At 41.3% G+C, this 25,014-nt stretch overlaps 1 protein-coding gene and 1 pseudogene across 1 annotated transcript; both read right to left on the reverse strand.

The window, feature by feature from the left end:
* Positions 1-9,290, reverse strand: part of LOC111143655 — a 35,488-nt pseudogene extending 26,198 nt beyond the window's left edge.
* LOC111143654 (splicing factor proline and glutamine rich) lies at positions 7,225-24,711 on the reverse strand. The gene is made up of 13 exons (XM_022497474.1): positions 23,766-24,711; positions 22,860-23,048; positions 22,205-22,506; positions 22,010-22,105; positions 20,920-21,116; positions 20,731-20,815; positions 20,276-20,393; positions 19,891-19,939; positions 19,689-19,810; positions 14,066-17,250; positions 10,806-10,853; positions 9,252-9,338; positions 7,225-7,909 (listed from the first exon to the last, which is right to left on the reverse strand). Exons 1-10 carry the CDS (start codon positions 24,570-24,572, stop codon positions 17,113-17,115), a joined length of 2,103 nt encoding a protein of 700 aa, XP_022353182.1. The 5' UTR covers positions 24,573-24,711; the 3' UTR covers positions 7,225-7,909; positions 9,252-9,338; positions 10,806-10,853; positions 14,066-17,112.
* Between the last annotated feature and the right edge of the window lie 303 nt (positions 24,712-25,014).

Below are 25,014 nucleotides of genomic sequence, written 5' to 3' on the forward strand. Positions count from 1 at the left end.
GGCAAAGATTTCTTAAATTAGACACGAAAAGCACAAACTATAAAAGAAAAAATAATAAATTGCATGTAATCAAAGTTAAAAACTTTTGCTCTTCAAAAGACTGTTATGAAAATGAAAAACTATGCCACACATTGGAGGATATTTGCCAAACAGAACCAACAAAAACTTGTAGCTACAATATATGAAGAATTCTTACAATTTATTTTTTTTTAAGATTTTATTTACTTATTTTATTTACAGAGAAAGAGAGCGAGCACAAGCAGGGGGAGCGGCAGGCAGAGGGAATAGCAGGCTCCCCGCTGAGCAGGGAGCCCCACACGGGACAGCTGAAGACAGACGCCAACTGACTCAGCCACCCAGGCACCCCAGAATCCTTACAGTTTAATAAGAAGAAGATAATCTAATTTTTTTTACTTTGCAAAAGATAGATACTTCCCCAAAGAAGAGATACTGATGTCAAATAAGTACATGAAAAGATACTCAACATTATTAGTTCTTAGGAAAATGCAAATTAAGACCTCAAAGTTATACTACTATACAATCTACTAGAACACGTAACACTAAAAAGACTAGCAAAATTTACATGTCAGCAAGGATGTGGAGCAACTAGACTTCTCATACACTGCCGGTGAGACTAAAAGACAGTATGGGCACTTTGGAAAACAGTCTAACAGTTCCTTTAAAAATGTAACATATAGGGTGCCTGGGTAGCTCAGTTGGTTAAGCAACTGCCTTCAGCTCAGGTCGTGATCCCGGAGTCCCAGATCGAGTCCCACACTGGGCTCCCTGCTCGGCGGGGAGGCTGCTTCTCCCGATGACCTCTCCCCTCTCATGCTCTCTCTCATTCTCTATCTCTCAAAAAAAAAAAAAAAAAGGTAACATATATCTATATCTACCATATGACCTGCTATTCTGCTCCTAAGTTATTACCTAAGGGAAATGAAAGCCTCTGTCCACACAAAGACGTGTACACAAATATTCATAGCAGCTTTATTATAATACCCCAAACTGGAAACAATCCAAATGCCCACTGAATTAGTCACAGTTCTCCAAAGAAATAAAACCAGTAGGAGATACAGACATAATATAATTTATTATTAATATTTTATGTATTAATATTCAATGTATTAATTTAATAATATTTATATTAATATAAATGAGATTTATTATAGGAATTGACTCACATAATTATGGCAGCTGAGAAGTCCTACCGTCTGCCATCTGCTAACTGGGGAATCAGGAAACCCGGTGATCTGATTCAGTCCATGTCCTAAAGGCCTGAAACCTAGGGGAGCTGATGATGAATGTCCCAATCTGAGTTTGAAGAACCAAGAGGAGCGCCAAGGGCAAGAGTGTATGTCTACTCGAGCAGAGGGCAAATTCACCCTTCCTCTGCCTTCTCTGAACAGAAGCTTCTGTTCATGTCCTCAACAGATTGGATTGATCCCCCACTGCACTGATGAGGGTGATCTTTTCACTCAGTCCACCAATTCAAATGCTAATCTATTCTGGAAACATCTTCACAGACACACCAAAAAGTAATGTTTTTTTACCAGCTCTCTAGGCATCTCTTAGCCCAAACTGAGACATAAAATTAACTATCACACCCATCAAGTAAATGAATAAACAAATTATATTATATCCATACAATGGAATATCACTCAACAGTAAAAAGGAACCAACTGTTGATACTCAAAACTACATGAATGAATCTCATTAATTTTGTTGAATGAAAGAAGCTGGGCCAAAAAAAGGTAAATTCTGTATTACTTCATTTATATAAAATTTTAGAAAAGGCAAACTAATATAGAGTGACAGAAAGCATCCCAGTGGTTTCCTAAGTGAGGAGAAAAGGCTGCGTTACAAAGAAGCAATAGGAACTCTGGGAGGTAATATATATGTTTATTATTTCGATGCAGCTATGGTTTCACGCATGATCACACACTACCAAAACTCACCAAGTTATACACTTCATATATGTACATTTCATTGCCTTAATTATATTTCAATCAAGCTGTTACACGTTCGCTGAATTAGTGAGTCTCACATACTAGGAACTCTAAGACATTCAGGTATACTGACAAGTAATACAAGAAGATCTGTTACATATCCAAATCACATTCCTTAGAGACAGAATGGGTGAGTTTCTTAGTTTTTTTCTCTTGTTTTGTTTTGTTTCCATAGAAGCAGCGCCTGAGACAAGGGCTTGGATGTATGTAGTTCATTTGGGAGATGCTCCTGGGAAGTAAAGGAGTGGGGAAAGTGAACTAAGGAGAAAAGCGGACCAGGGGTTGCCTGCAGATTGATAGGGGAAAGGGCAGTAATCAGATGGCTAAGGGGCTCAAGAAAGATTCTGGGGGTGGGATGGACACCTTCGTTAACTCGACTGTGGTGATGATTTCATGGTGTATACATATGTCAAATCTTATCAAATTTACACTTTAAATATATGAGCTTGTTATGTATCAGTTATATTTTAATAAAGCTGTTTTTTAAAAATATTCATCATGTTTTCCAGTGTAAAACAGACTTGTGTGAATATTTTGTCCAACTTGTTCTGTCCTCTGGTAAAACAAATCTGTTGGATTCAGCTTCCAGCTCAAAGAACTAGTACCAGATCTGTCCTTCTGCTGTAAACAACACCAGAACTACACAAAGGATATTAAATGACTACTGATTGTACATTATGCATTAGTTTGCTAGGGCCGCCTTCGTAAGATACCAGATTGGATGGCTAAAATACCACAAATTAATTTTCTCATAATTCTGGAGGCCAAAAGTCCAAGACCAAGGTGTCAGGAGGTTTGATTTCTTCTGAGGTCTACTTTTTTGGCTTGCCAATAGCATTGTTTTACTGTGTTCTCACATGGCCTTTGCATATGACCTTTGTATCTCTTCCCCTTCTTATAAGGCCACCAGTCTTACTGGTTTAGAACCCAAACTTATGACCTAATTACCTGTTTAAAGGCCCTGTCTCCAAATACAGTCACATTCTGGTACGTACTGGAAGGTAAGACTTCAATATATGAATTTGGGAGGGATATAAGTCAGTGCAAAACAAACTGGAAAGCAGACTACGCTGTACCGTGATCCACAAGAAAAGAGTAATGAATGAGGTAAGTGCTCGTCACAGCCGTCTGCCTGGAGGCATTATTCAATTCACTGCGTAGGAAGGAGGCCCCAAGCAGAGCGTGATGGTCTTGCTGCACTGAGAAGAGATGGGTGTTTGATGAGGCTGAAGCAGCTGGAATCTGTGGAACATATTACTAGAATGGAGGGAGCTACGCAAAGAAAGAAATCTGTGTAAGGCTTTTTAAAAAATATATTTATTTATTTATTTGAGAAAGACACAACGAGAGAGGGGAACACAAGCAGGGGGAGTCAGAGAGAGAGAAACTGGCCTTCCGGCCAAGCAGGGAGCCCGACGTTCAATCCCAGGACCCTGGGATCATGACCTGAGCCAAAGGCAGACACTTAACTACTGAGCCACCCAGGCGCCCCTGTATAAAGCTTCTTTTGCATTCTCAGCAGAACACTAAACTCTGCACATATAGAATGAGATTCCATCAGGTCAAAGAACAACTATTTAAAATTGAACAGCCAAGGAACCGTAAGACGAACCCAGAGATTCCACAGACCTGGGAAACATTGGCATTCTGTCTATCCAAAACGGAAGAACCTTGTTACACACCTGAGGCATCCGGCAAACACTAGAATTAGCTCTTGGGAAAAGGCCATATATACATATATATGTTATTTTCCCTAATTTTCAGATTTGTTTAAAATATATTTGAGTATATAGGAAAAAAATAATATTTTTCTAGGGGTTATAACACAAGTAGAAATAAAGTATGACAATAACACAAAGGATGGGGAAAATTTGTCTTAAGGTTCTAACTTCTCTGTGAAGAGGCATATATTTGATGGTAAGGAGTGGTAAGTTAAAGGCGCATACTGAAGCTCTAAGGCAACCACTAAGACACACTGAGAGGAATAACTAGTAAGTCAATAGAAGGAATAAAATGGAATACTAAAAATATTCAGTGTAGCCAAAGGATAGCAGGAAAAGAGGGAAAAGGAAACAACAGAACAAACAGAAAACACGTAAGATAGGAGACTTAAGTCTAACCATATTGGTAATTATATTAAATATACGGCCTAAAGTAGACTCCAATTGAAAAATAAAGATTGTCAAATTGGTTGAAAAAGCAAGCTTCAATATACTGTCTGAAGAAATGAACTTTGGGGACACCTGGGTGGCTCAGTCAGTTAAGCGTCTGGCTTCAGCTCAGGTCATGATCTCAAGGTCCTGAGATTGAGCCCCTCATTGGGCTCCCTGCTCAGTGGGGAGCCTGCTTCTCCTTCCGCCTCTGTTACTTCCCCCCTGCTTGTGTTCTCTCACTCTGTCAAGTGAATAAATAAAATCCTTAAAAAAAAAGAGAGATAACTCAAATCTTATAGAGGATGGCAAATCTTACAGAGGACGACAAGACTCCAAGAAAAATGACTAACCAAACAAGCTCAGGAGCTTGCCAAAATTCCATATGTGCTAAAAATGAAACTCAATGGGTCGGAATAAGACACTCAAGAAGTGTTTTTTTTTTAAAGTAAGCTCTAGTGGTGCCGTGGTGGCTCAATCAGTTAGGTGTCTGCCTTTGCCTCGGGTCATGAACTCAGGGACCTGGGATCAAGCCCCACTCAGGCTCTCTGCTCAGCGAGAGCCTGCTTCTCCCTCTCCCTGCTGCTCCGCATGCTTGTACTCTCCATCAAAAATTAAAAAATTAAAATAAAGTAAGCTCTATGCCCAACAGAGGGCTTGAACTCAAAACCCCAAGATCAAGTCGCATGCTCCACCGACTGAGCCAGGCAGACACCCCAAGACAGGTTCTTTTTACTCACAGCACAGCAAACAGCAGGTAACACCAGATTCCCTCCCTACTCCGCTCTCTGGTTTCAGAGAAATAGAAAATCCTCCTGCCAACTTGCACTCTAGACTCTTAACACTTTCCTCTGCCTCCAAAACTCCAAACTTCTGTTTTAGAGAGTAACTTCTTGCCTGTCCTTGTCTCTTTCATGAGCTTTTTTAAAAAGATTTTATTTATTTGAGGACCCTGCGATCATAACCTGAGCCACCCAGGCAACCCTCTTTCATGAACTATCATCTATCTAACAGAAAGAGACTCAGTGAGAGAGGGAACACACGCAGGGGAGTGGGAGAGAGAAGCAGGCTTCCCAGCTGAGCAGGGAGCCTGATGCCAGGCTCGATCCCAAGACCCTGGGATCATGACCTGAGCTGAAGGTAGACACAAGAACTGAGCCACCCAGGCACCCCTCTTTCATAAACTCTTAGTACCAGAGTCCACACAGTGTTCTCAGAGGTGCATCCTCAGATTCTTCATCTTGTATATGCTCCGTGGACAATCTTACTTGGGCGCATGACTTCAACTGTTAACCTATAGGCTGATGAGCCCCAAATACATAATTGCTTGCGCGCACTAGTCTTCCCTGAGTTTCCTGTGAACATACGGGGTTTGGATTCGGATATACCACCAGACACCCCTTTCAGAATTGAGTCCCTTGCTCCCCGACCTTTCCTACAGGCTCCTAACTCTATCCCTTTCTGGGAATTGTCCTCAGTTGAAAGGCCTGAGTTTATGCCCACCCTTCCCCCCATTCCACTAGAGACAGATAGTCAATATTCTGTGGGACAAAAAGGCTCAGCCCCTTACATAATTTGGGATTTCATGGATTGGCCAAGACCTGTTCTATGTCAACTTCCAACTTTCCCATCTAAGCCTGTTTCCTTTTTACCCCTTACATGTGTTATTGCTGAGTGCACTGCTTGTTAAGTCTCCATCTAAAACAATACCCCAGAGGATCTGGCTGGCTGTCAGTTGAGCATGAAACCCTAATCTTGGGGTCATGAGTTCAAGCCCTCTGCTGGGCATAGAGCTGAGAAAAGTAAAAAATACCCAACTGCCTACTACTTACATAGATCATTCCATTTCCATGCTTCAGCGTATGTCAAGGACTAGTGAATGGTTGTGACAATAAATTAAACTTACGTGACCAACATAAAGGCTCCAACACTTAAGTGGAATATATATATATAGTTTCTCCCCCTTTACACCTACGTAGACCTCCCCACCAGAACATCTTTTCATCTCTGTTATCTCCATTTTAAGTATGTATCTGGCACAAAAGAGACAAAATGTCTTGCAGATAAATTGTTTGTCCTTTTGGCTAAATCAAGTGTATTACTGATAAATGAAAAAAATGAACAAATAACGAGCCTATGAATTTCAAGACTCTAGTGGTCTCAAAACAATACTGCACTTTTAAAAAATAGGGGCGCCTGGGTGGCTCAGTGGGTTAAGCCTGTCTTTGGCTCTAGTCATGATCTCAGGGTCCTGGGGTGGAGCCCCACATCAGGCTGCCTACTTGAGATCAAATAAAATCTTTAAAATACATACATACATACTAAAGAAACAAAAACCCCAAAACTGTACCTGCATATTCTCGCACTCCTTCCATTGAGCGGTAGAGGGTATTTCCCCTCCCCATTAATCTCATTGGGACTGTGACTGTTTCTACCAAGTGTAGAAGTGACAAACCTATGTCAGAGAGGTCACATCATGCAGCTTCCCTCAGGGTTTCTTGGGATGCTTATTCTGATGGAAGGCAGCTGCCACCTAAGTTTGACTACCCTGGTATCTCACAGCACAGAGATTATGACCTGAGCTGAAGGCAGACCCTTAACCAACTGAGCCACCAAGAAGCTCCAATTGCTAAGTCTTTAAATCCCTGAACATGGCATTTTTTCCCCCATATGAACCTTGAATTTCTTCCCAGTCTTTTTCATGCTCAACCTCTTGGTAGTTTTTAAGTGCTAGGCTTCCTCTTGCACAGGTTTCCAAAGCAAATCCCATGGGAGCAGTGACTGCTTTGGCTTTCAACTCTCTGTGCTTTTTCAAGTAATACTGAGCAAGATGTTCTAAATTCTGAGCTTCCTCTATTTAATTACAGCAAGCTAACAAATTAGAGCTTTCTGAAATTCTGCACTAAGTAACGTGGCCCACAGTGACAAATCAACAGAATTACCTTTTAAACACGTGCTTCATACCTTTTCCTGAACAAGTGCTTAATTAAGCTGGTGCCAAACAACCCTTTGACTAAACTTGTCAAATTTCAACAAAATAACTAGAGTGAAGGGAGAAAAGCAGATTTTACTTCCAAATTTCTTTATTGAGCCGATTTTACAGTCGATTCCAACAATCCTTCCCTTCTACTTCTATTCATCTACTCATATTTCACACTGCATATGAAATTCCAATTCATTTTAACTTAAAGAAATTGCTACTCAGGGTAACCCAAACATGATTATTTGGCAAGATGGAATTCTAACTCTGTGCTTCTTTGTGAAGTAATGTCAATACTCTATAACCGTCATCTGACAATTCTTTGGGGGAAATACAAAAGCAGGATACAAAATGGTATGCCTAAAGCCCAATCAAGGAGGGGTATGTAGTTATAATTGCTGTATTTCACTACATGCTGATTTTAGGAATAAAACCTATAAAGAATCAAGGCAATTTTAAAATATTGATGGCTTAATCAGTTAAATTAGGACAAGAGCCAAGGAAGGGCCATCAGGCTGATCAGTAATTAATGTTGAAGCAGCTCGGCCAGAAAGCCCGAGTCCTGAATCACCATGTTCCATGCCCATGTCACCTAAAAACAAGGTGATGACATATAAAGAAAATATTACAAACAAAAAGTCCTACTTAAACACAAAAACCAAAACAAATAAAAGCACAATCTGATTTAAAAATGTCTTTATTAACAATTAGGCTGCTCATTCCTCTTTGCCCTGTTCTTCATTGGTTTTCTGGACAGAGTTCACCTGATCCTGCCAATTAAAAGAAACAATTACTCCAAAAGATGTTAAGAATCAGAGTTGTCAAACACTCACCGTTTAGCACTAACCAAGTAAACTTTTTAATATCAAAGTAATACTAATCAAGAAATGGGATATTAACGTACTTAATGATCATTAAGTACTATATAGTTAAGGATTAAGATGCAGATTATTTTACCACCAGCCTTTGTCACCAGCTAGTTGATTCACCTTTAGTTCCATTTATTAGAACTTTAGTTGCAACCACTGAGAAGGGAGATCTTTTAACACACTCCACTACCTGGCACCTCCCCTAGGTTTAAAATCCAGTCAATTACTTAACACTATTTCTACCTTACTCTTAAATGATTATGACAGCCCTTTAACTGAGCTATAATCTAACTATATATCCATTTGTATTAGATGATGAGACAACAGGCTACTGTCTACCTACTACTTTTTTGTAAACTTGGCATGCAGCCCTGTCCCTTTGTTTACATACAGTCTATGACTGCTTTCCCAGCTACAACAGCAGAACTGAGTTGCCCTTTAAAACTGCCAACCCTTCTAGGACATCATCAACTCTAGATGACCCCATCTTATAAGTATTTGGTTAAAAAATAGGCAATTTCCAATTTTCCAAACCCTCTTTTGCACAGTTCTATGTACGGAGGCAAAAAGACATACAAACTCCTACAGAAAACTAGAAGTCCCTTTTCTTTTTCTTTTTTTTTTTTTTTTAAGATTTTATTTATTTGACAGAGACAGAGAGAGTGGGAACACAAGCAGTAGTGGGAGAGGGAGAAGTAGGCCTCCCACTGAGCAGGGAGCCCGACGTGGGGCTTGATCCCAGGACCCTGAGATCTTGACCTGAGCTGAAGGCAGAGGCTTAACCCACTGAGCCACCCAGGCGCACCGCCCCCCCCCCTTTAAAAGATTTTATTTATTTGACACAGAGAAACACAGTGAAAGAGGGAAATGAAGCAGGGGGAGTGGGAGACGGAGAAGCACGCTTCCCACTGAGCAGGAGCCTGAGATGGGGCTCAATATGGGGCTCGATCCCAGGACCCTGGAATCATGACCTGAGGCAGAGGCAGCCGCGTAACAACTGAGCCACCCAGGCGTCCCTACAGTCCCTATTTTTCTGAGGGTTGAGGCAAACCAACAAGGCCTACAGCCTCAAGAGGGCTATTAAAAGGACTGTAAATATTTTTAGTAGTATAAAAACATTACTCCCTACATAGTTTTAACACAGAGTAAGTTAAAATTAAATATTCACACACAAGTAGTTATTTCTGTAACACCCAAGAGTTCTTCTGAAGGGAGTTTACAGAATAAGAAACATTCAACTTACCTAGATAGTTCCTCAGTCTAATAGGCTGCGGCTTTCCTTCATGGTTCACGTTGTGTGATGTCGTCTTGAGACTAATAGCTTATCCACCTATCATTAAAAATATCTTATTAAAATAACATGTACAGCATACTACATTTTCATTAACTATAGTGTGTACATCTTATTCTCCACATCACCAAGAGGCACATTTTTGAGCCCACCCAATCAGTGGTTTTTTTCTTTTGTTTTGCTGTTATTGCTTAGAAAAGACCTGGTCCACACTACAGTTATAGTCTTCTAAAATTTCCTCACACCCACAGGATTTTTCCTCCTACCCAAGACTGGACTGTTCTCTAAGTAAATGAGAATTTTCTCTTTTTTGACAGACAGAGATCACAAGTAGGCAGAGAGGCAGGCAGAGATGGGGGTGGGGTGGCAGTGGAGGGTGGGGGTGGAGCTGGCTCCCCGCCAAGCAGAGAGCCCGATGTGGGGCTCGATCCCAGGACTCTGGGATCATGACCTGAGCCGAAGGCAGAGGCTTTAACCCACTGAGCCACCCAGACACCGCAATAAAAGAGAATCTTAAGGGAGATTCTGAATGGGTCAAGAGTGGAATTTAGAGTTCTAAAAATATGGCATTTTTCCACTAATTCAAGCTGGTTTCCCTTTACATAATCTTGTATCTCTATTATTTTTGGATTTATTTACTTATCTGACACAGAGAATGCACAAGCAGTGGGAGCAGCAGGCAGGAGAGGGAGAAGCAGGCTCCCACTGAGGAGGGAGCCCAATGCAGGGCTCAATCCCAGGACCCTGAGATCATGACCCAAGCCAAAGGCAGACGTTTAACCAGCCAAACCACCCAGGTGCCCCAATCCTGTATCTTTTCTTAAAACTGAAACATAAAACACACAATAGTCTATTAATTTTAGGTATACAACACAGCTTCATCCATGTACCTTCTGTCAACTCGTCTATCGTCTGACACTTTTATAAATAAAATAGTCCCCACTTTCTCAAGCTCACACACCCATTTTAAAGATTTACTTGAGAGACAGCATGAGCGCATAAGAGAACATAAGCAGGGTGAGGCAGAGAGAGAGAGGGAGAAGCAGGCAGAGAGAGCTGATGCAGGGTTTGAACTCAGGACCCCAGGATCATGACCTGAACCACGGGCAGACACTTGACTGAGCCACCCAGGTGCCGTCCGCATGTTGTTTTCAAAAACAAAAACACATGGGTATTATCTCAGAAGTAAGCATTTTAAAAATCACATTTGGGGCGCCTGGGTAGCTCAGCCGTTAAGAGGCTGCATTCGCTCAGGTCATGATCCCAGGGTCCTGGGATCAAGCCCCACACTGGGCTCCCTACTCAGCAGGGAGCCTGCTTTTCCCTCTCCCCCTCCCCCCCACCCTACTTGTGTTCCCGCTCTTGCTGTGTGTCAAATAAATAAGATCTTAAAAAAAGAAAAATCAAACACGTTTCACCCCACATAGCTAAATCACATTACTTAACCTTTGTTAACAAATCACACTCAAAAGTCTTCTACAGGTTAGGACTTCTAAGGAAACTTACTTGAAGTGAGTGAGTACTCCAGTATCAGCCAACCTCAATCATTCTTACCTAAAGAATAATAAGAGAAAGTTAATATAAAAGACAAGGGTATAAAGGTTTGAAAATGCTAGTTAACTTTAAAATTTAGAGAGTAAAATTCCAGAGACAAAGATTAGGGGCAAGTTACAGCATTTAAAAAAAAAAAAAAAAAAAAAACCCAAAAAAAAAAAAAAAAAAAAAAAAAAAAAAAAAAAAAAACAAAAAAAGAAAACAGGAAGAAACTTGATGGGGGGAAAAAAATCTAAAATTATTTTTATGTAAAGTAATAAAGTAGACAGCTCAATTCAAAGAATAAAAACTGTACCTTATTTAAAATACAAAAGCCTATCTGCTATTTTCACCAGTCTGAGCACAATCAAGTTTGACTGCAACCCAAAATATACTATCCCTTATGTGAAGGTATGTGACAACGTTTACCTTACCAAATGAGTTTTAACATCAGCTCTCTTTTCATATAAAAGCACGTACCCTGCTCCCCATTCAAGTATGTCTTCCGGTCTCAGGTGGACTGACCACCTGCATCAGGAGTCCTCCAAGAGTGCCCTCCCCCATCCACAGTACACAACAATGCAGTTGTTACCCTGCAATCCTCTGTATTTGCCTCTTTCTTTCCCTCCAAGTCCTCACTGAGTTTTCAGTTAGGGCAGGGAAGCTAGGCCTTATTCGGGACAGCAAGGAACCTGAGTTTTTCTGAGGGAGAAAACATTCACCTTCACTATATATGCCTGGCAGGGCCACGGTGCACAAAAACCAGAAAGATCAGCCTTAATTCAAGTTCCAGGTTTTTCTTCCTCCCTGATTATCAGTTACTGCCAAGGGGATTAAAAAAAAAAAGAGCTCCCTGTTGCACATGTACCATCCATAAGGGATACTATATCGTTTGCATTCTCCCCCATTCTCCAGATTATCCTATCCTGCATCCAGCCCCCTTCTCACCCTCCAAATAAAATCTTTTCAGCACTGGTGTTCAAAAGCAACATTTTTATGGTTGATGGTTTACCAACTGTGAGATTTCCACAGTTGAGTCTTAAAAATTGCCAATCATTATCTAGCAGCAATGACAGATGATTAGGAACAGTCAAATCCTCAGAATTCTTTCCCTAATAGGCAGCCATTTGAGAACTGCACTAGCTGACAGAACACTGAAACATTATCAGCTAAAGCCAAAACCAAATAAAGGCCCAGAACAAACATCCTGGCTCTCTCAAACCTGTCCAAAATCATTAAGGGAAAGGCAGTAAATGCAGGACTGTGGATCATGTCACTGCAGCTGACAATGATTAACAATAGGAGACATGCAACCCCCATTTAGGTTAAAAGTCCAAAACTAGTCACACGCATCTCTTCTCTAGGGGAAAAAATGAGACTATTATGCATTCTTTGTAGGTTTTGCAACCTGTGTGAAGAGCACCCATTCCATTTCTTTCATCTTTCAGAAAGCACCGGTATCTGTTCCAAGGGCCTAACTGTACGAAAATGCATTCTGGCATCACACTTCTGAACCTTAGACCATTCTCATTAAAAAGAATAATTTTGGTTTGTAACAAGAAAAGACTATGAAATACAATGCAAGCACCTCGGTATAGTGTTGTTACTGCAACCCATTTATTCCCAGCTTTTTGAGTGAGTGAGACCCTCTACACTAAGATTCACAAATTATAGCTACATACAAATCGAAACTAGTAAGAATCGACTTAAGTCACAGGTTTCTCATTTCAAAGTGCAAAAACCTATTCATCTTGAAATAAGCAGAAATGAAGCAAAATTAACCACCCTCCCCAGTAATGTTCCTCAAGTCCATAGATTATAACAAGTACGTTCTCTCAAAATTGTTACTGGCTGTTAGGAAATAAACTTGAGCTTTTATTTCTAAGCACTCGAATCACTAAATCACGGCAGCAAGTGTTGGCCACCGATTTAATGAATTATGCCACAGGAAAACCCCATCAGGGTTGTATGTCAATTTAGTGACACTCTCGTCACTAATACTGAGCATTATGTTTGCACTGCATTGTACTATCAATATAGAACTAAACTAGTCACCATTTGCTTTTTTAATAGGAGAGTCAAGTTATTTGCTTGAACAGACTACATATTAAGTACCAATTTGTCCCCACCTTGTGAATTGCTTGCCAAAGAACAAGCCATTTTTCTTGATAGAGTGGAAGAAAATTCTCATAGTCATGAAGAGTTTTCACCGGCATTTATGCAAAGTAAACCGAACTTTCCAGTTACAGAGCAGAAAGCATTATACATGATAGCTGTTTCTCATGCATGCTATCTAAAAACCAGCTCAGAGACCAAAGTTAAGTTGAATTGAGGTCTGGAACAACAGTTGATGCAAAGCTTACAAAGCTTAAGTCCTAAGCAACAAAAGAAGGTGCTTTTGAAGACTTTTCTTTTTCTTGGGTGAACATTTTGGATTATGTAACATCACATCCCTAAAGCTAATAAGGGAACCAAATTCGAAAAGCTACTCTGAACATGTGCAGTTATCCTACAGAATACGACGAAGGCTTAGGATTGGGAAATGATTCCCAACATGTATTCAACTGCAGGCAAATCAACATGCCACACCACTTTCCCCCAGGTTTAGAGCAGAGACATATTTAGATAAGTCACATAACTTGAACTATACACATTAGATTCCCACCTAAGCCCACATTAGTAACAAAGGTATTCCCATGAAGCCCATTTAAAAAAAAAAAATTTTAATCACATTACAAAAAAAAAAACTGTACTTTGTCTTAATTCACTCAACCTACAGAAATTACCGAGATTACATTCTGAAATCAATATTGCTGACCTATGAGGTCAGTTTGCTACAACAGAGACTCAGTATCACATGCTATACAGTCGTGTCAAGATGCTTAAAAGCACTCTACTTCCCACGTATGGTTTGATTCCCTCTCCCCCACACCACTGATATGCTCCAGGTTCTCTTCAGTTACAATGCAACTAAAGGAAACCACGCAACTGAATCAGACATACCAAAGAATCAAGTTTGCACTTTTTATCTGAGAACTGCAACAGCACTGAATTCTGCCTGACAAATTACAGCTCTAAGCCCAAACCCACGCAGTTTTGATAGAAACTAGCTTTACCATACAAGTGTTAGGTGCTGCACTGTAATTTCATTGTCAGAAGTGTGATGTCAGAATGCCCACGGAATAAAAGTACATAGCAAGTCACCAAGTTAGATTATATTGCTTGTTACCTACCTGTATGCAGTCGGCAATGAGAATCTTGGAGCAAGCAGGAATACTACATCCGGGTCCTAATGTCCATTGCCATTTGCGGTACTACGTTCCTCACAGTTACGCACTGCAGAAATGCTGGCTAAATGCAGTTATGTAGCAGGCCACTACTTTAAGAGTGCATAATTGCAGTCCAAGAACACCAGAAAACATTCCGCCACAACATAGTGGCGCCCAAGAAAAGCCAAGTATCTAAATTTTTGTCTGCCATAATATGCCACTTATAAAAAATTGCACAGGCGTACCGTTACAATTTCCCAAATTATTATCTGTTTATATTAGTGGTATAATACATCTATAAAGAGTGGTGGGGTTTATAGTACTTCTACTTAGAAGGAGTTTAATTAGTGTTCTAAGCCAAGAGGATTAGGATTTCACTGAATGTGAGCCATTGGGTTAATCTTAGACGGTACCTACTAAATACACTGGGGTCTCTTAGAGAATGCAATTTTTTAAGATTAGGAGTAATAGGCTTAAAACGATCAGCGTTCCTCTTAACACAAAATTATGAGAGAAAGTAGAGGAGAGGAAATGGGGGCAGGTGGTTACTTTAAATGAGAAAAATGACTAAAATACTTCAAAGGTACTACACTCCCTTTTCCCACCCCACATTTCATTATCAGCTTTTAGGAAATTCCTTTTTAAGATGATTTAAATTCACATTAGTCTAAAAACTATCATATGCATTCCAAGACTTATTGAAAGTCTATTTGAGTAGCTTACAACCCTTGGTACACTGCTGTTTCAGTGATGAAAGGCAAAACTTAGTTGGAACTAAGCAACATTATTTGCTAAACGACGTTTAGCAATTCTACAGCCCACAGTAAGGCTATCAAAGCCACAACTTTCAGGAGATTATCCATTAGCATCCTTCACCACTCTTCAAAGGTACAGTACTAACAAAAGCTTATTTTAGGGGTCTGTGCCAGCATCCCTTATAAAGAAAGGCATGTAATCTGAAAAATAAACTGAAACATTAATTTTATAGGCAGATTTTCCCACTTCCCCACCAGCCCCCGCCCACACACATTCAAGTTCACCCTCTGTGGGTGTCCCATGAACACCCCTTATTTTATCATTAGTGGAGTCCCTACCATGCAATTCAATCAGATTGTAAGGGATTCCTTTCAAATCCACACCCTTGTTTCCATACAGATAACCTCATACATATCACCAATTGAGGACTTAGGACAAAAACTTCCTTATTGATAGAATAGTGGTAGAACTACTACCCATTTCCAAGTGTCTTGGTGAAGAAATGATGATTTTCTAAGGAGACTCTCTTCCTTAATTAGCACACCATGTACCTGTCAGTCACACAAGCAGAACTGGGTGACATGCCTATAATTATATTCCACTAGTGTTTTACTTTTAGTATTATCCAGTTTCCTATGCAGAAAGTGCTCAACTGTTTCAACAATAGGTTTCCCTTTGTACTCAGGCACAATACTAAGCTTCAGCATTTTAACCAAGATTTGATTTAGAATTTTACTTTTGCCAATTAGCACCAAGAACAGAGGTGAAAAAGAGGAAGACACATTCCATAGTGAGAGCTCTGTAATGTACAAATTTGAATGGAAACGTTAACTAAGAACAAGCCAAACCGTTCATTACTTTACCTACTTTTAGGAAACTGTTCCTCTGCTAACATATGCACTGGGAAAACAGGTTCCCGTTGTACTAACAGACAACAGTAACAATCTACTTTAATAAAAGTCAAAATGTCTTTCCTAATGGAAGGAGATTCAATGAAGTTGACAATCAACTGACAACACCATCGAAACACTCCAAAACTTTATGGTGGGAAGAAGGGCTATTTGTACTGTGTAGCATAAGCAACTCTCTCCAGAATTAGTGCTACATTGAAAGTAAACTATGGAAAAACATGTTAACAAATATTTTACAGTAAGAATTGTTATCTGCAACCCTATTTGTCATTAACAGTCACCACTAGTTCTTAGACAAGAGAATAAGTAGATTGTTACAGTCCTACAGATTTTGCCCACCAGCAGTAGCACAAGGAGATGTAAAAGTTACAGAGTACAAATGCATACATAGCTAAAGCTACTTTATGGCTACTACGCTTCTTACTTTCCAGTTGCATTTTTCAGACTAAACCCCATCTTCATAAATCACTTGAAGTAATACATGAAAAGGCTTCATGTTTAACAATCTTTAATTCAAATGTGAAAGTTCAATACAAGCCATATGTAGGGCTTGGACTTGTTCTTTTAAAAACAAGAATGGAGAAATGCAACAGAATGATCTTTCCACTTTTTCTTCAGAAACTTTCAAGGAAAGGATAGATCATAGGGCCATAAAGATCCATTTAGTCATACCCACTTTCTCTCCCTACCGATAGTCTTTCACCCATTCCATCATCTTAATACACATTCCCGAAGGAAGATTTACAGTTCAGCTTGCTTACATAACCATTTAAAAATACTTAGCACCAGCTTGCTTCCTATAATGCCAAACAAATCAAATCATGAAACTACTTCAATATGCATTTCTTCTTTTTAAAACAAGGGGGTACTTGTTTGTAGAAAGCAATACTTAGCCTACAGATACATTTCCCAGAAATGGCAGGTGCCATTTGAAGGCCTAGAAACGCTCATGCTTTCAAAGTGGAATACCTAGCCTAATGTGCATAGAAGCATGAATGGCAAAGTTGAAGATCAATATTATAACTATTTTTTCTATTTATTTGAAGCACAGTAAAAAAAAAATTGGTACACTTTGGAAATTCAGTGGCACAAGGTACACTGCCATAACTTGAGGGACATTATACAGTTAAAAAAAAAAAAGGAAATAAAAAAAAAAAATTCCCGTTTGAAACACTGCATTACATAATTTTACCTGCCCAAACAGACCATTTACAAATATTAGGTCAATAAACTGCTAACATCCATAAAAAGGTAGCTTTCTTACTAAAATGCAAGAATTTAAAAGATTGGTATCTAAACAAGAAAAGACAAAAACAAACTGGAATGAAAACCTAGGTATCACATCTAAAATCGGGGCTTTTTGTTTGGGCCTTCATACTCTTCTCTCCCTCTACCATATCCTGCTGGAGTTCCAGGCCCCATTCCTCTAGGACCCTGTCCACCCACAGGTCCCGCACCTCCCTGCCCAAAGCGCTCAGTACGCTATTGGAACAGTAAATTAACAGTTCATTATATGTAGTTGATGTCCATGTGTGTTAAGTAAATATTTTAGAAGGTTCCGTAGTCAACGTTCGTCGATACAATCACCAATGAGTCGATCCACAGGTACCGGGAACATAGAAAGGAAAAAAGGGTAATTTGAAAATTAGTTTACGATAATACATGCCTTGTGGTATGTTCCCACTTGAGCCATTCTCATACACCTGTTTCAAAGAATAGGTCTTCCCTGTAGTGCTAAAAAATTTAAGAATTAGTGCAGATGTGAAAACCCATTCCAAAATGAGTTTTAAGAAATTTCACATCAGATTAACCCACTGGAAAAGCTTGCAAACTTCTCACTTTCAAGGTCTGAACAGGAAATTTATTTTCCAAGTAAGCCTAACAAGCCCAACCAGACAGATTCAATGCACTCAATGAAGTGACAAAGACCTACTCACCAGTTAGTGGCATGAGCTGCATAAGAAACCTTGTGCTTTTCAAGATCTTAAGACACATCTGCTAACTTGCAGAAATCTTAAAAAGTTCAAAGTTTTAATAAAATGCTACCAAACTACAAAAAGAAAAAGCATAAAAGACTAACATAACCGGCACAGTAACTTCATTAAAAAGTGTTGCCATATTCTCACAGGTATACCACCTTCAGAACCATCACTACGTAACCAGAGACAATTATGTTCACAGTAGTCTGTACTGCTGCAAATTGATTGAATATACAGCCCACCCCCACACCAGCCCAGCTTTTTCTTCAGGTCTTTGGAAGTCCACTGGTTAGCTATGATTCCACGTTTTGGCTTTTTCTCAAACAACCTAAACACCAAGCTCAAGTAACTGCAATAAAGCAAGATTTCATGATTCCACCTAGTTTTAAGTACTTCTAATCTGAGAAACCTATAGTCCCCAAACAGAAAAACCCTATAGATATGCATAGCACAGAAGCCTCAACTATCTTTCAAATTCCATTCAAAATAAATTACTGAGAGCATCACTCCAAAAATGCAGGGGGGGGGGGGCATCAGGGTTTAACTGTTCCTATACATATTTCCAATATGTTTCCTACTAAATACTATAGAACTACTTAAAAAACTAAACCTCAACCCTCTAAACTATTTCTCAAAATCCTAAAAATTTGAGGGTTTTAGCACATTATGCTGTGTATCTCAAAAGCTCTAAGAAAATTTTTGGGTTTCACGATTATGTTATTACATCATCTTAAAACCCTACCTGTTACAAGGGACATACAAAGAACCTTAATTGTGGGAACATCATGTCAAATTAGTTTTACAAATCTGATACAGACCTACAATCTACCTTTTAGAAAAGCATATAAACCAAAATGTTACCCACAGTATTTTTTAAAATTTAATTTAAAGAAAGCTAGTAACACTATGTTTTAACCCAACCAGGTACTTATGATTCTAATTCTCAAAAAACCTTATGTAGATTTTAAATAGACTAGGCCCCATACCAAATCCTTATACTCCTATATGTAAAATATATAAAAATGTAAAATGAATCTAATGAGCTTCGTGCTGAAGCTTCCCTCCTCTGCCAAAAGTTTGCAGGTGAACCAATCAGATTCAGTTCAGTTGTGAAAATGCACTCTTCTCTAAACCCACCTCTAAATCCACTATTCAATTTTCCTACGATCTGTAAAGCCCTAACACAGCCACTCAGACCAACTCACTTGGTGGTTCTAAAGCATCCTGACAGGCTATCTGTACAGTTAAAATATGAAAGCATCAAGAAGGTTCAGATCAAATGCACACAACTAGTATGCTTGAAACTGTCAATGATTTTTGCTATCCTGTAGCAAAATAGAGATGTCAGTTTATTTTAGAAGGTACACCTATGGACAGGCCCAACAAGTGGGAAACGACGAGTCAAAACCGTGAACAACTCCCTTTTCATGGGTAGAAACCACACCAAATATAGATCAAAGTCCTACACATCACTAGAACATGCCTAAAACTATAAACTACAAGTCTGATTCATACTTATGGCAAATATCAGCTTAATGAATGACAGTTTGCCATTTGATTACTCTCACTTGGATGTAGAATAATCAGGTACATCATCTAACATTTAGAATTTGAATTTGCCATGTGCTAGAGTGCAAAAGTACACAAGCAATATAATAGAAAGCACCTATGTCTACTTATTGCCAAAGAGAACTCCAACACACTACTGACAGCGTTGACTTGTTGTTGGCAACCATTGCTGTTTAGGTTACCGCACACAGAGTTCTTCTATGTTGCCAAAGTACTCCTCGATATTATGATTTACGTGATAAGGGAACTAAAAAGAGGTCCAGTTACCTACTTAAAAAAGAAAAAAAACCAAAAAACAAAAAACAAAACACACACACGTAAGTTGTGAAAAATGAGAATTTCCTTCGTACTACGTCATACAGGATACATTACCATGTCGCTTCCCATCATGGAACCACTCATGGTTGCTGGTGGGACTCCAGGATTAGCTTCATAACCTATGCCACCTCCACCACCTAGAGGTGGAAATTTCTGGCCTCCTGAACCATAGGGATCTAGGAAACAAAAATGCTGGTTACGACTCAACCAGGACACTGCTCTCTAATGGTATTGCTAATTTGATTTTCCTGCTTACCTCCCATGTTCATTGCTCCTCCACCACCCATTCTCATGTCTCTTTCTCTCTGCAAGAAAAATAAAAATAAACCCTTTCATACACCCATACTATACCTAAAAAATTTCCAAAACTTAAAAATCGGTTAAGACTACACGTAAAACCAATATTCTGAAACCAAATGTTGAGAACTCAATCATTAGAAAACCTGTAAGGCTTCTTCCCACCCAGTGAAATCTTTAGGCCCAGCCAAGAAAATAAAACTTTAAAGTGTATTAATCATAATAACACACTTGTATAAAGAAGGGCAGTGAAGTAAAATGACATTATTTGAGTTAAGTTTCATTTTAGGTACCTCCAAGTTTTGTAGACAACTCCAATTACATTTCAAAAGAATTTTACTTACTGGATCCATGTAGCCCATCCGGCTATAACTTTCCTCTCTTTGGCGTCTCATTTGTTCTTCCATTTCACGCTGACGAATCATCATCTCTTCTTCCCTTCTACGTCGTTCTTCTTCTTGCCTGGAAATATTCATCAAGCATATAAACTAAAGTGTCATATGCATCTTTTAAAAGCCATTTTAAAGAAAGCTAGTAATGTGCCTCAGAGCTTTACGAAGTCTAGATTACAGCAAACACACATGAAAGTGTGGTGTATAATAGACTTAGAAACATTCTGGCAAAGAAAACACATCATCAATCAAAACCTTACATTCTACTCCAACTTTGTGTTAAACCAACACTGACACAGTATGTAACCTCTCTGTAGTCCATTAGACTTGCCTGCAAAATTTAGGCCCATCTTTTCCTCTAAATGTTAATCCAGAAGCAAAGGCTTATTAGCTTAACAAAATTTTACCTTAGTTGCATTTCTTTACGTTTCTGCATTTCTTGATTGTGAAGTTCTTCCATGCGTCTTAATTCTTCCTGGCGTCTCATCAGATCTGAACATTAGAAAATTGTTTTGAATTCACGTCAATGGGACTATAAAAAAATTTCAAAAACCAACTGATCCTATCAGTGAAATTTACACAAAAGGGTCTTTTACCTTGACGCAAAAGATTTGCCTGATGCTCATGATAGGCATCTTCCATTTCACTTTCCAATTTGTCTTTTGCATCTTTCATGTTTTTTTCAACTTGTTCCCTTTGCTGTTTTTCCATTTCATCCAGGGATTTCCATCGCTGAGAATATTCATACTCAAATGTGCCATGTTGGGCAAAACGAGGAGGCGTTTCTCTCTCCCTGACAGTATTTAAACATGAACCAGTTTGTGGACACACACAAGAGATACTACCTGATTGCCCTAAAAACACAGATGTCCCCCCGGCCTATCACATGTAAGAAATCCCAAAAGGCAACGGCCCCCATGGTTCATGTAAAATAGCCTACATTAAAAATGGCATGTTCCAGGGGCAGCTGGTTGGCTCATTCTAACTCTTGATTTTGGCTCAGGCCATGAGAGTGAGCCCTGCCTCAGCAGAAGTCTACTTAAGATTCTCTCCTTCTTCTCCCACCCACTGCCACGCCACGCGTACACAGCCGTGCTAATAAACAAATCTTCACCAAGTAATAAATAACAGATCCCAGGACAATAAATCCTGGGAGATAAATCCCACCTTCCTCATTTCCTAATTTTATTTCCTCTAACCAAATTCCTTTTCAAGGACTATTTTTTTTTTTAAAGGATGTTATTTATTTATTTGTCAGAGAGAGAGCACAAGCAGGCAGAGTGGCAGGCAGAGGCAGAGAGAGAAGCAGGCTCCCTGCTGGACAAGGAGCCGGATGCAGGACTCGATCCCAGAACACCGGGATCATGACCTGAACCAAAGACAGCAGCTTAACCGACTGAGCCACCCAGGCATCCCTCAAGGACTGTTTTTTTAATCCTTAAAAAGATAGGTATTCATCATGCAGTTGTTCGAAGGCCAAACAAAACTGCATATAAAACATACCTATCTCAGTAACAAACATTAAGCATTTGACTATCTCTGCTCCAAAACCTCTAAACTTCCTGACCCTTATATTTCTATCAAGCACATGCATTTCAAAGAATTTCTCATTCTCTAAGCAAAACTGAAAAATTACTACAAGTTCTCATTTGCAATTAAAAATTGCTCAGATTAAATCAATCTTACTTTTGATACATTGGATTCTTCTGTGCAAGTTTTTCAGGAAGGCCATCTTCATCATCTAATTGTTCAAGTGGTTCCACAATGACTGGACGAGGAGTTCTAGTAACAGAAATGGTTCCATCTTAACTGCTTTCAGTTTTATCCCAACTTCTTCATCCAAGTTAATAAATAAAAATTAGTATAAGCATATGAACTTACGTTGTCAGTAAGAAAACACCTTCACTGCATCTTTCAAAGGCTTTTCTTGCTGCTGGTTTAGAAGCAAATTCAACAATGCCTTTCCCTGTAGATCTCCCACGATCATCCACAATTACAACAGCCCTTTCAATAGGACCAAATTGGCTAAAGGCTTCTTCCAACAGTTCATTGGAAACGTAAGGTGAAAGATTTCGAACAGAGAGAGCGGCAGCATGTGTGGCAAAACGAACCCGAAGCTGTCTACCTCTCATGGGTGTATCGTCAAGTTCAGCTTTGGCAATTTCAGCCAATGCCCTAGATTCCTGAAAGTATCAGACATATTCATGTTAATATAACTTCAACATCAGTTAACACCCACTCTAAAACTGTCTGTCTGTCAAAAGCTTAACTCCCTTCCCTTTCTCCAGCTCAGCTCAAGATCCGCAGGCAGCTCTCCCTGACACCACCCAGGGTAGGTAAAGGTCTTACCCACCCACTCCTCTCTTTTCTTAGTACCAACAATTATTCACAATACAACAGTCGCACTTTTTGTAAAAAACGATGAAAATTTTAAAGACCAACTTACTGCTGTTGGCTCTAACACTAGAGTTTGCAGTAGCAAAAAACAAGGGAAAACCCCTCTAAATCCACATTAAAAAGAGAAAAAAAAACTCACAAGTTTAATAAACCCAAATCCTTTGCCTTTATTGATAAAAACTTCTCCTGGTTCTCCGTATTTAGCGAAAAGTCTTTTAAATTCATCCTCTGTGATATCAGCAGGTAGATTCCCAACAAACAACCGACAACGCTGAGTGTAAGTTTTCTCTCCAGGCCTCCTCAAGAGAGACAAGTTGGCTTTAAATCCCTAATGAAAAAGGAAGGAAATTTTCAGAAACCAGTGACCTTAGCAAGTAGAAAAATCCGGTAATAACGTTCGCTTTCCCAGACTGGGTAGTACCACCAATCGGGTTGCTTTTCTGTTCCGTTTAAAGTCAAAGTCAAGATTCCGTATCTGAGAGATTTCCAACGTATTAACTATCCAAACATCAAACAGCCCAAACCATCCAAAACACTCGAGAATGGACCTATAACCCTCTCCAAACTCGACTCTACACAATCAACATCAGCTGTATATGTTAAGTATTCCTAGCAAACCTAAGTCGTAGCACACATTAAGTTAAAAAGGCCACCATCTATCAAGTGAAAAAAAGGATGCGAAGAAAATCCTGCTATCACCCGTACCTTTGTTCCTGCGCTTTTAAGGTCTCCTCCGACCTGGCCAACCCTGCATTTCACGCTCTACTCCGTCCCCAGGATCTTCTACTTTTAACAAGGCCCAGCACAGCTTCTCATCGCTGCCTCCTCAGGCCACCCACCCTGGGTTCTCAGCCAGCTGGGAGGCTAGCCCGGGGCCAGGAAGAGGACCCACGCCTTCCGCCCCTCGCTCCGGCAGCGGCCCCGCCCTCCGCCGCCCGCGCGCACGCGCCTTCCGGTCTCCGACAAAATGGAGGCGGGGAAGGGAAAGAGGAGGGGGCCGCCGCCATCTTAGAGAAACCGACGCGTAGCTCCGGTAGACACTCACCTCTGAGTCGGAGATCTTTTCCTCGCTGCGGCCGCCTGGCCCGCCAGGCGGGGGCCCCTGGTGATGCTGCTGGTGGTAGGGCGGGTGGTGCTGCCGACCTCCGCGGGGCTCCCCGCCGCCTCGGTGCGGCGGCTTGGGGTGACCGCCAGGAGTGCTTAGGCCCGGACCACCGCCGGGCTTCGGCCCGCCTGGCATTTTGCCGCCTTTCGGGCCTCCGGGCCCTGGGCCCTGCTTAGGCCCGGGGCCCGGGCCCCCTGTGGGTGGAGGCGGCGGGCCCCCGGTCTGAGGCGGGGTGGTGGGGACCCCGCTGCTCGGCGGCGCGGGCGGGGGCGCCCCGGGGGGCGCCGAGGTGACAGCGGGCGGCGGGGTCGGGGTGGGGCCCGGCCCCGTAGGGGCCCCGGAGGTCGGAGGAGTGGCAGGCGGTGCCGAGCCGGAGGCCGGCGGAGCGCTGCCCACTCCGGGAGCCGGGCCGGGTCCCTGAGGAACGACGGGCTTGGACGAGTCCTGTGGCGGCGGCGGCGGCTGATGCGGCGGCTGATGCGGTGGCGGCTGAAGCGGCGGCGGCTGCTGCGGTGGCGGCTGCTGCGGCGGTGGCTGCTGCTGTTGCTGATGCGGAGGCGGTGGCGGGATCGGGGGCTTGGGGCCACCCTGGCCCGGGCCGGGCCCCAAGGGTCCGCGGTTCTGATTGAGGCCCATGCCGGGTGGCGGGGAGCGGAAGTCGTGGAGGCCGCCGCGGCCGCCGCCTCCTCCGCGCCGGTGGAAGCCGCCACCGCCACCGCCACGGCTCCGGAACCGGTCCCGAGACATGTCTGTGATCAAGGGGCGGTCGAGGCAGAAGCGGAGAAGACGCTCAGGGAACGTGGAGGCCACCTTGCTTCGCACAAGATGGCGGATGACACAGGCGGCGCGCCGCCTTTGTCCTCCTCTTATATAGACCAGCTGGTATGGCCCCGCCTACTTCTCAATCGGTAGCTCCAATAGCCAATTACAAGTACGGTACTTGATGACACTAAGTTACGGAGCGCTAATCTTTCCGATTGGCTTCCGGATGAGAGAAGGGAGGCATAGGGGGAGGGGCTGAGGTTTCCAGTTGGCCAATGAGCGGAAAAGGAGTTGGCTGTAGGCCACTGTGATTTGCTGTGAGAAATTTGAATGGGTTCGCCAGAGCAATTGTCCCTGATAGCCAGGGCCCTATCAGCTCCTGGGGAGAGATGTTAGAGGACCCTTTTCTTTTCTTGATTACCCCCCA

Source organism: Enhydra lutris, unplaced genomic scaffold (assembly GCF_002288905.1).
Source record: "Enhydra lutris kenyoni isolate GAN:26980312 unplaced genomic scaffold, ASM228890v2 scaffoldscaffold9, whole genome shotgun sequence".
Taxonomy (NCBI): domain Eukaryota; kingdom Metazoa; phylum Chordata; class Mammalia; order Carnivora; family Mustelidae; genus Enhydra; species Enhydra lutris.

What these genes read in the sequence shown, in the direction of transcription:
- LOC111143654 (XM_022497474.1), bottom strand. Translation starts at nt 24,572, where the DNA reads ATGTCTCGGGACCGGTTCCGGAGCCGTGGCGGTGGCGGTGGCGGCTTC. An exon ending in GATTTGGGTTTATTAAACTT is followed by an intron (nt 22,507 to 22,859) that starts GTGAGTTTTTTT and finishes TGATACTTTCAG; the next exon opens with GAATCTAGGGCATTGGCTGA. An exon ending in GGATGGGCTACATGGATCCA is followed by an intron (nt 19,940 to 20,275) that starts GTAAGTAAAATT and finishes TTTTTCTTGCAG; the next exon opens with AGAGAAAGAGACATGAGAAT.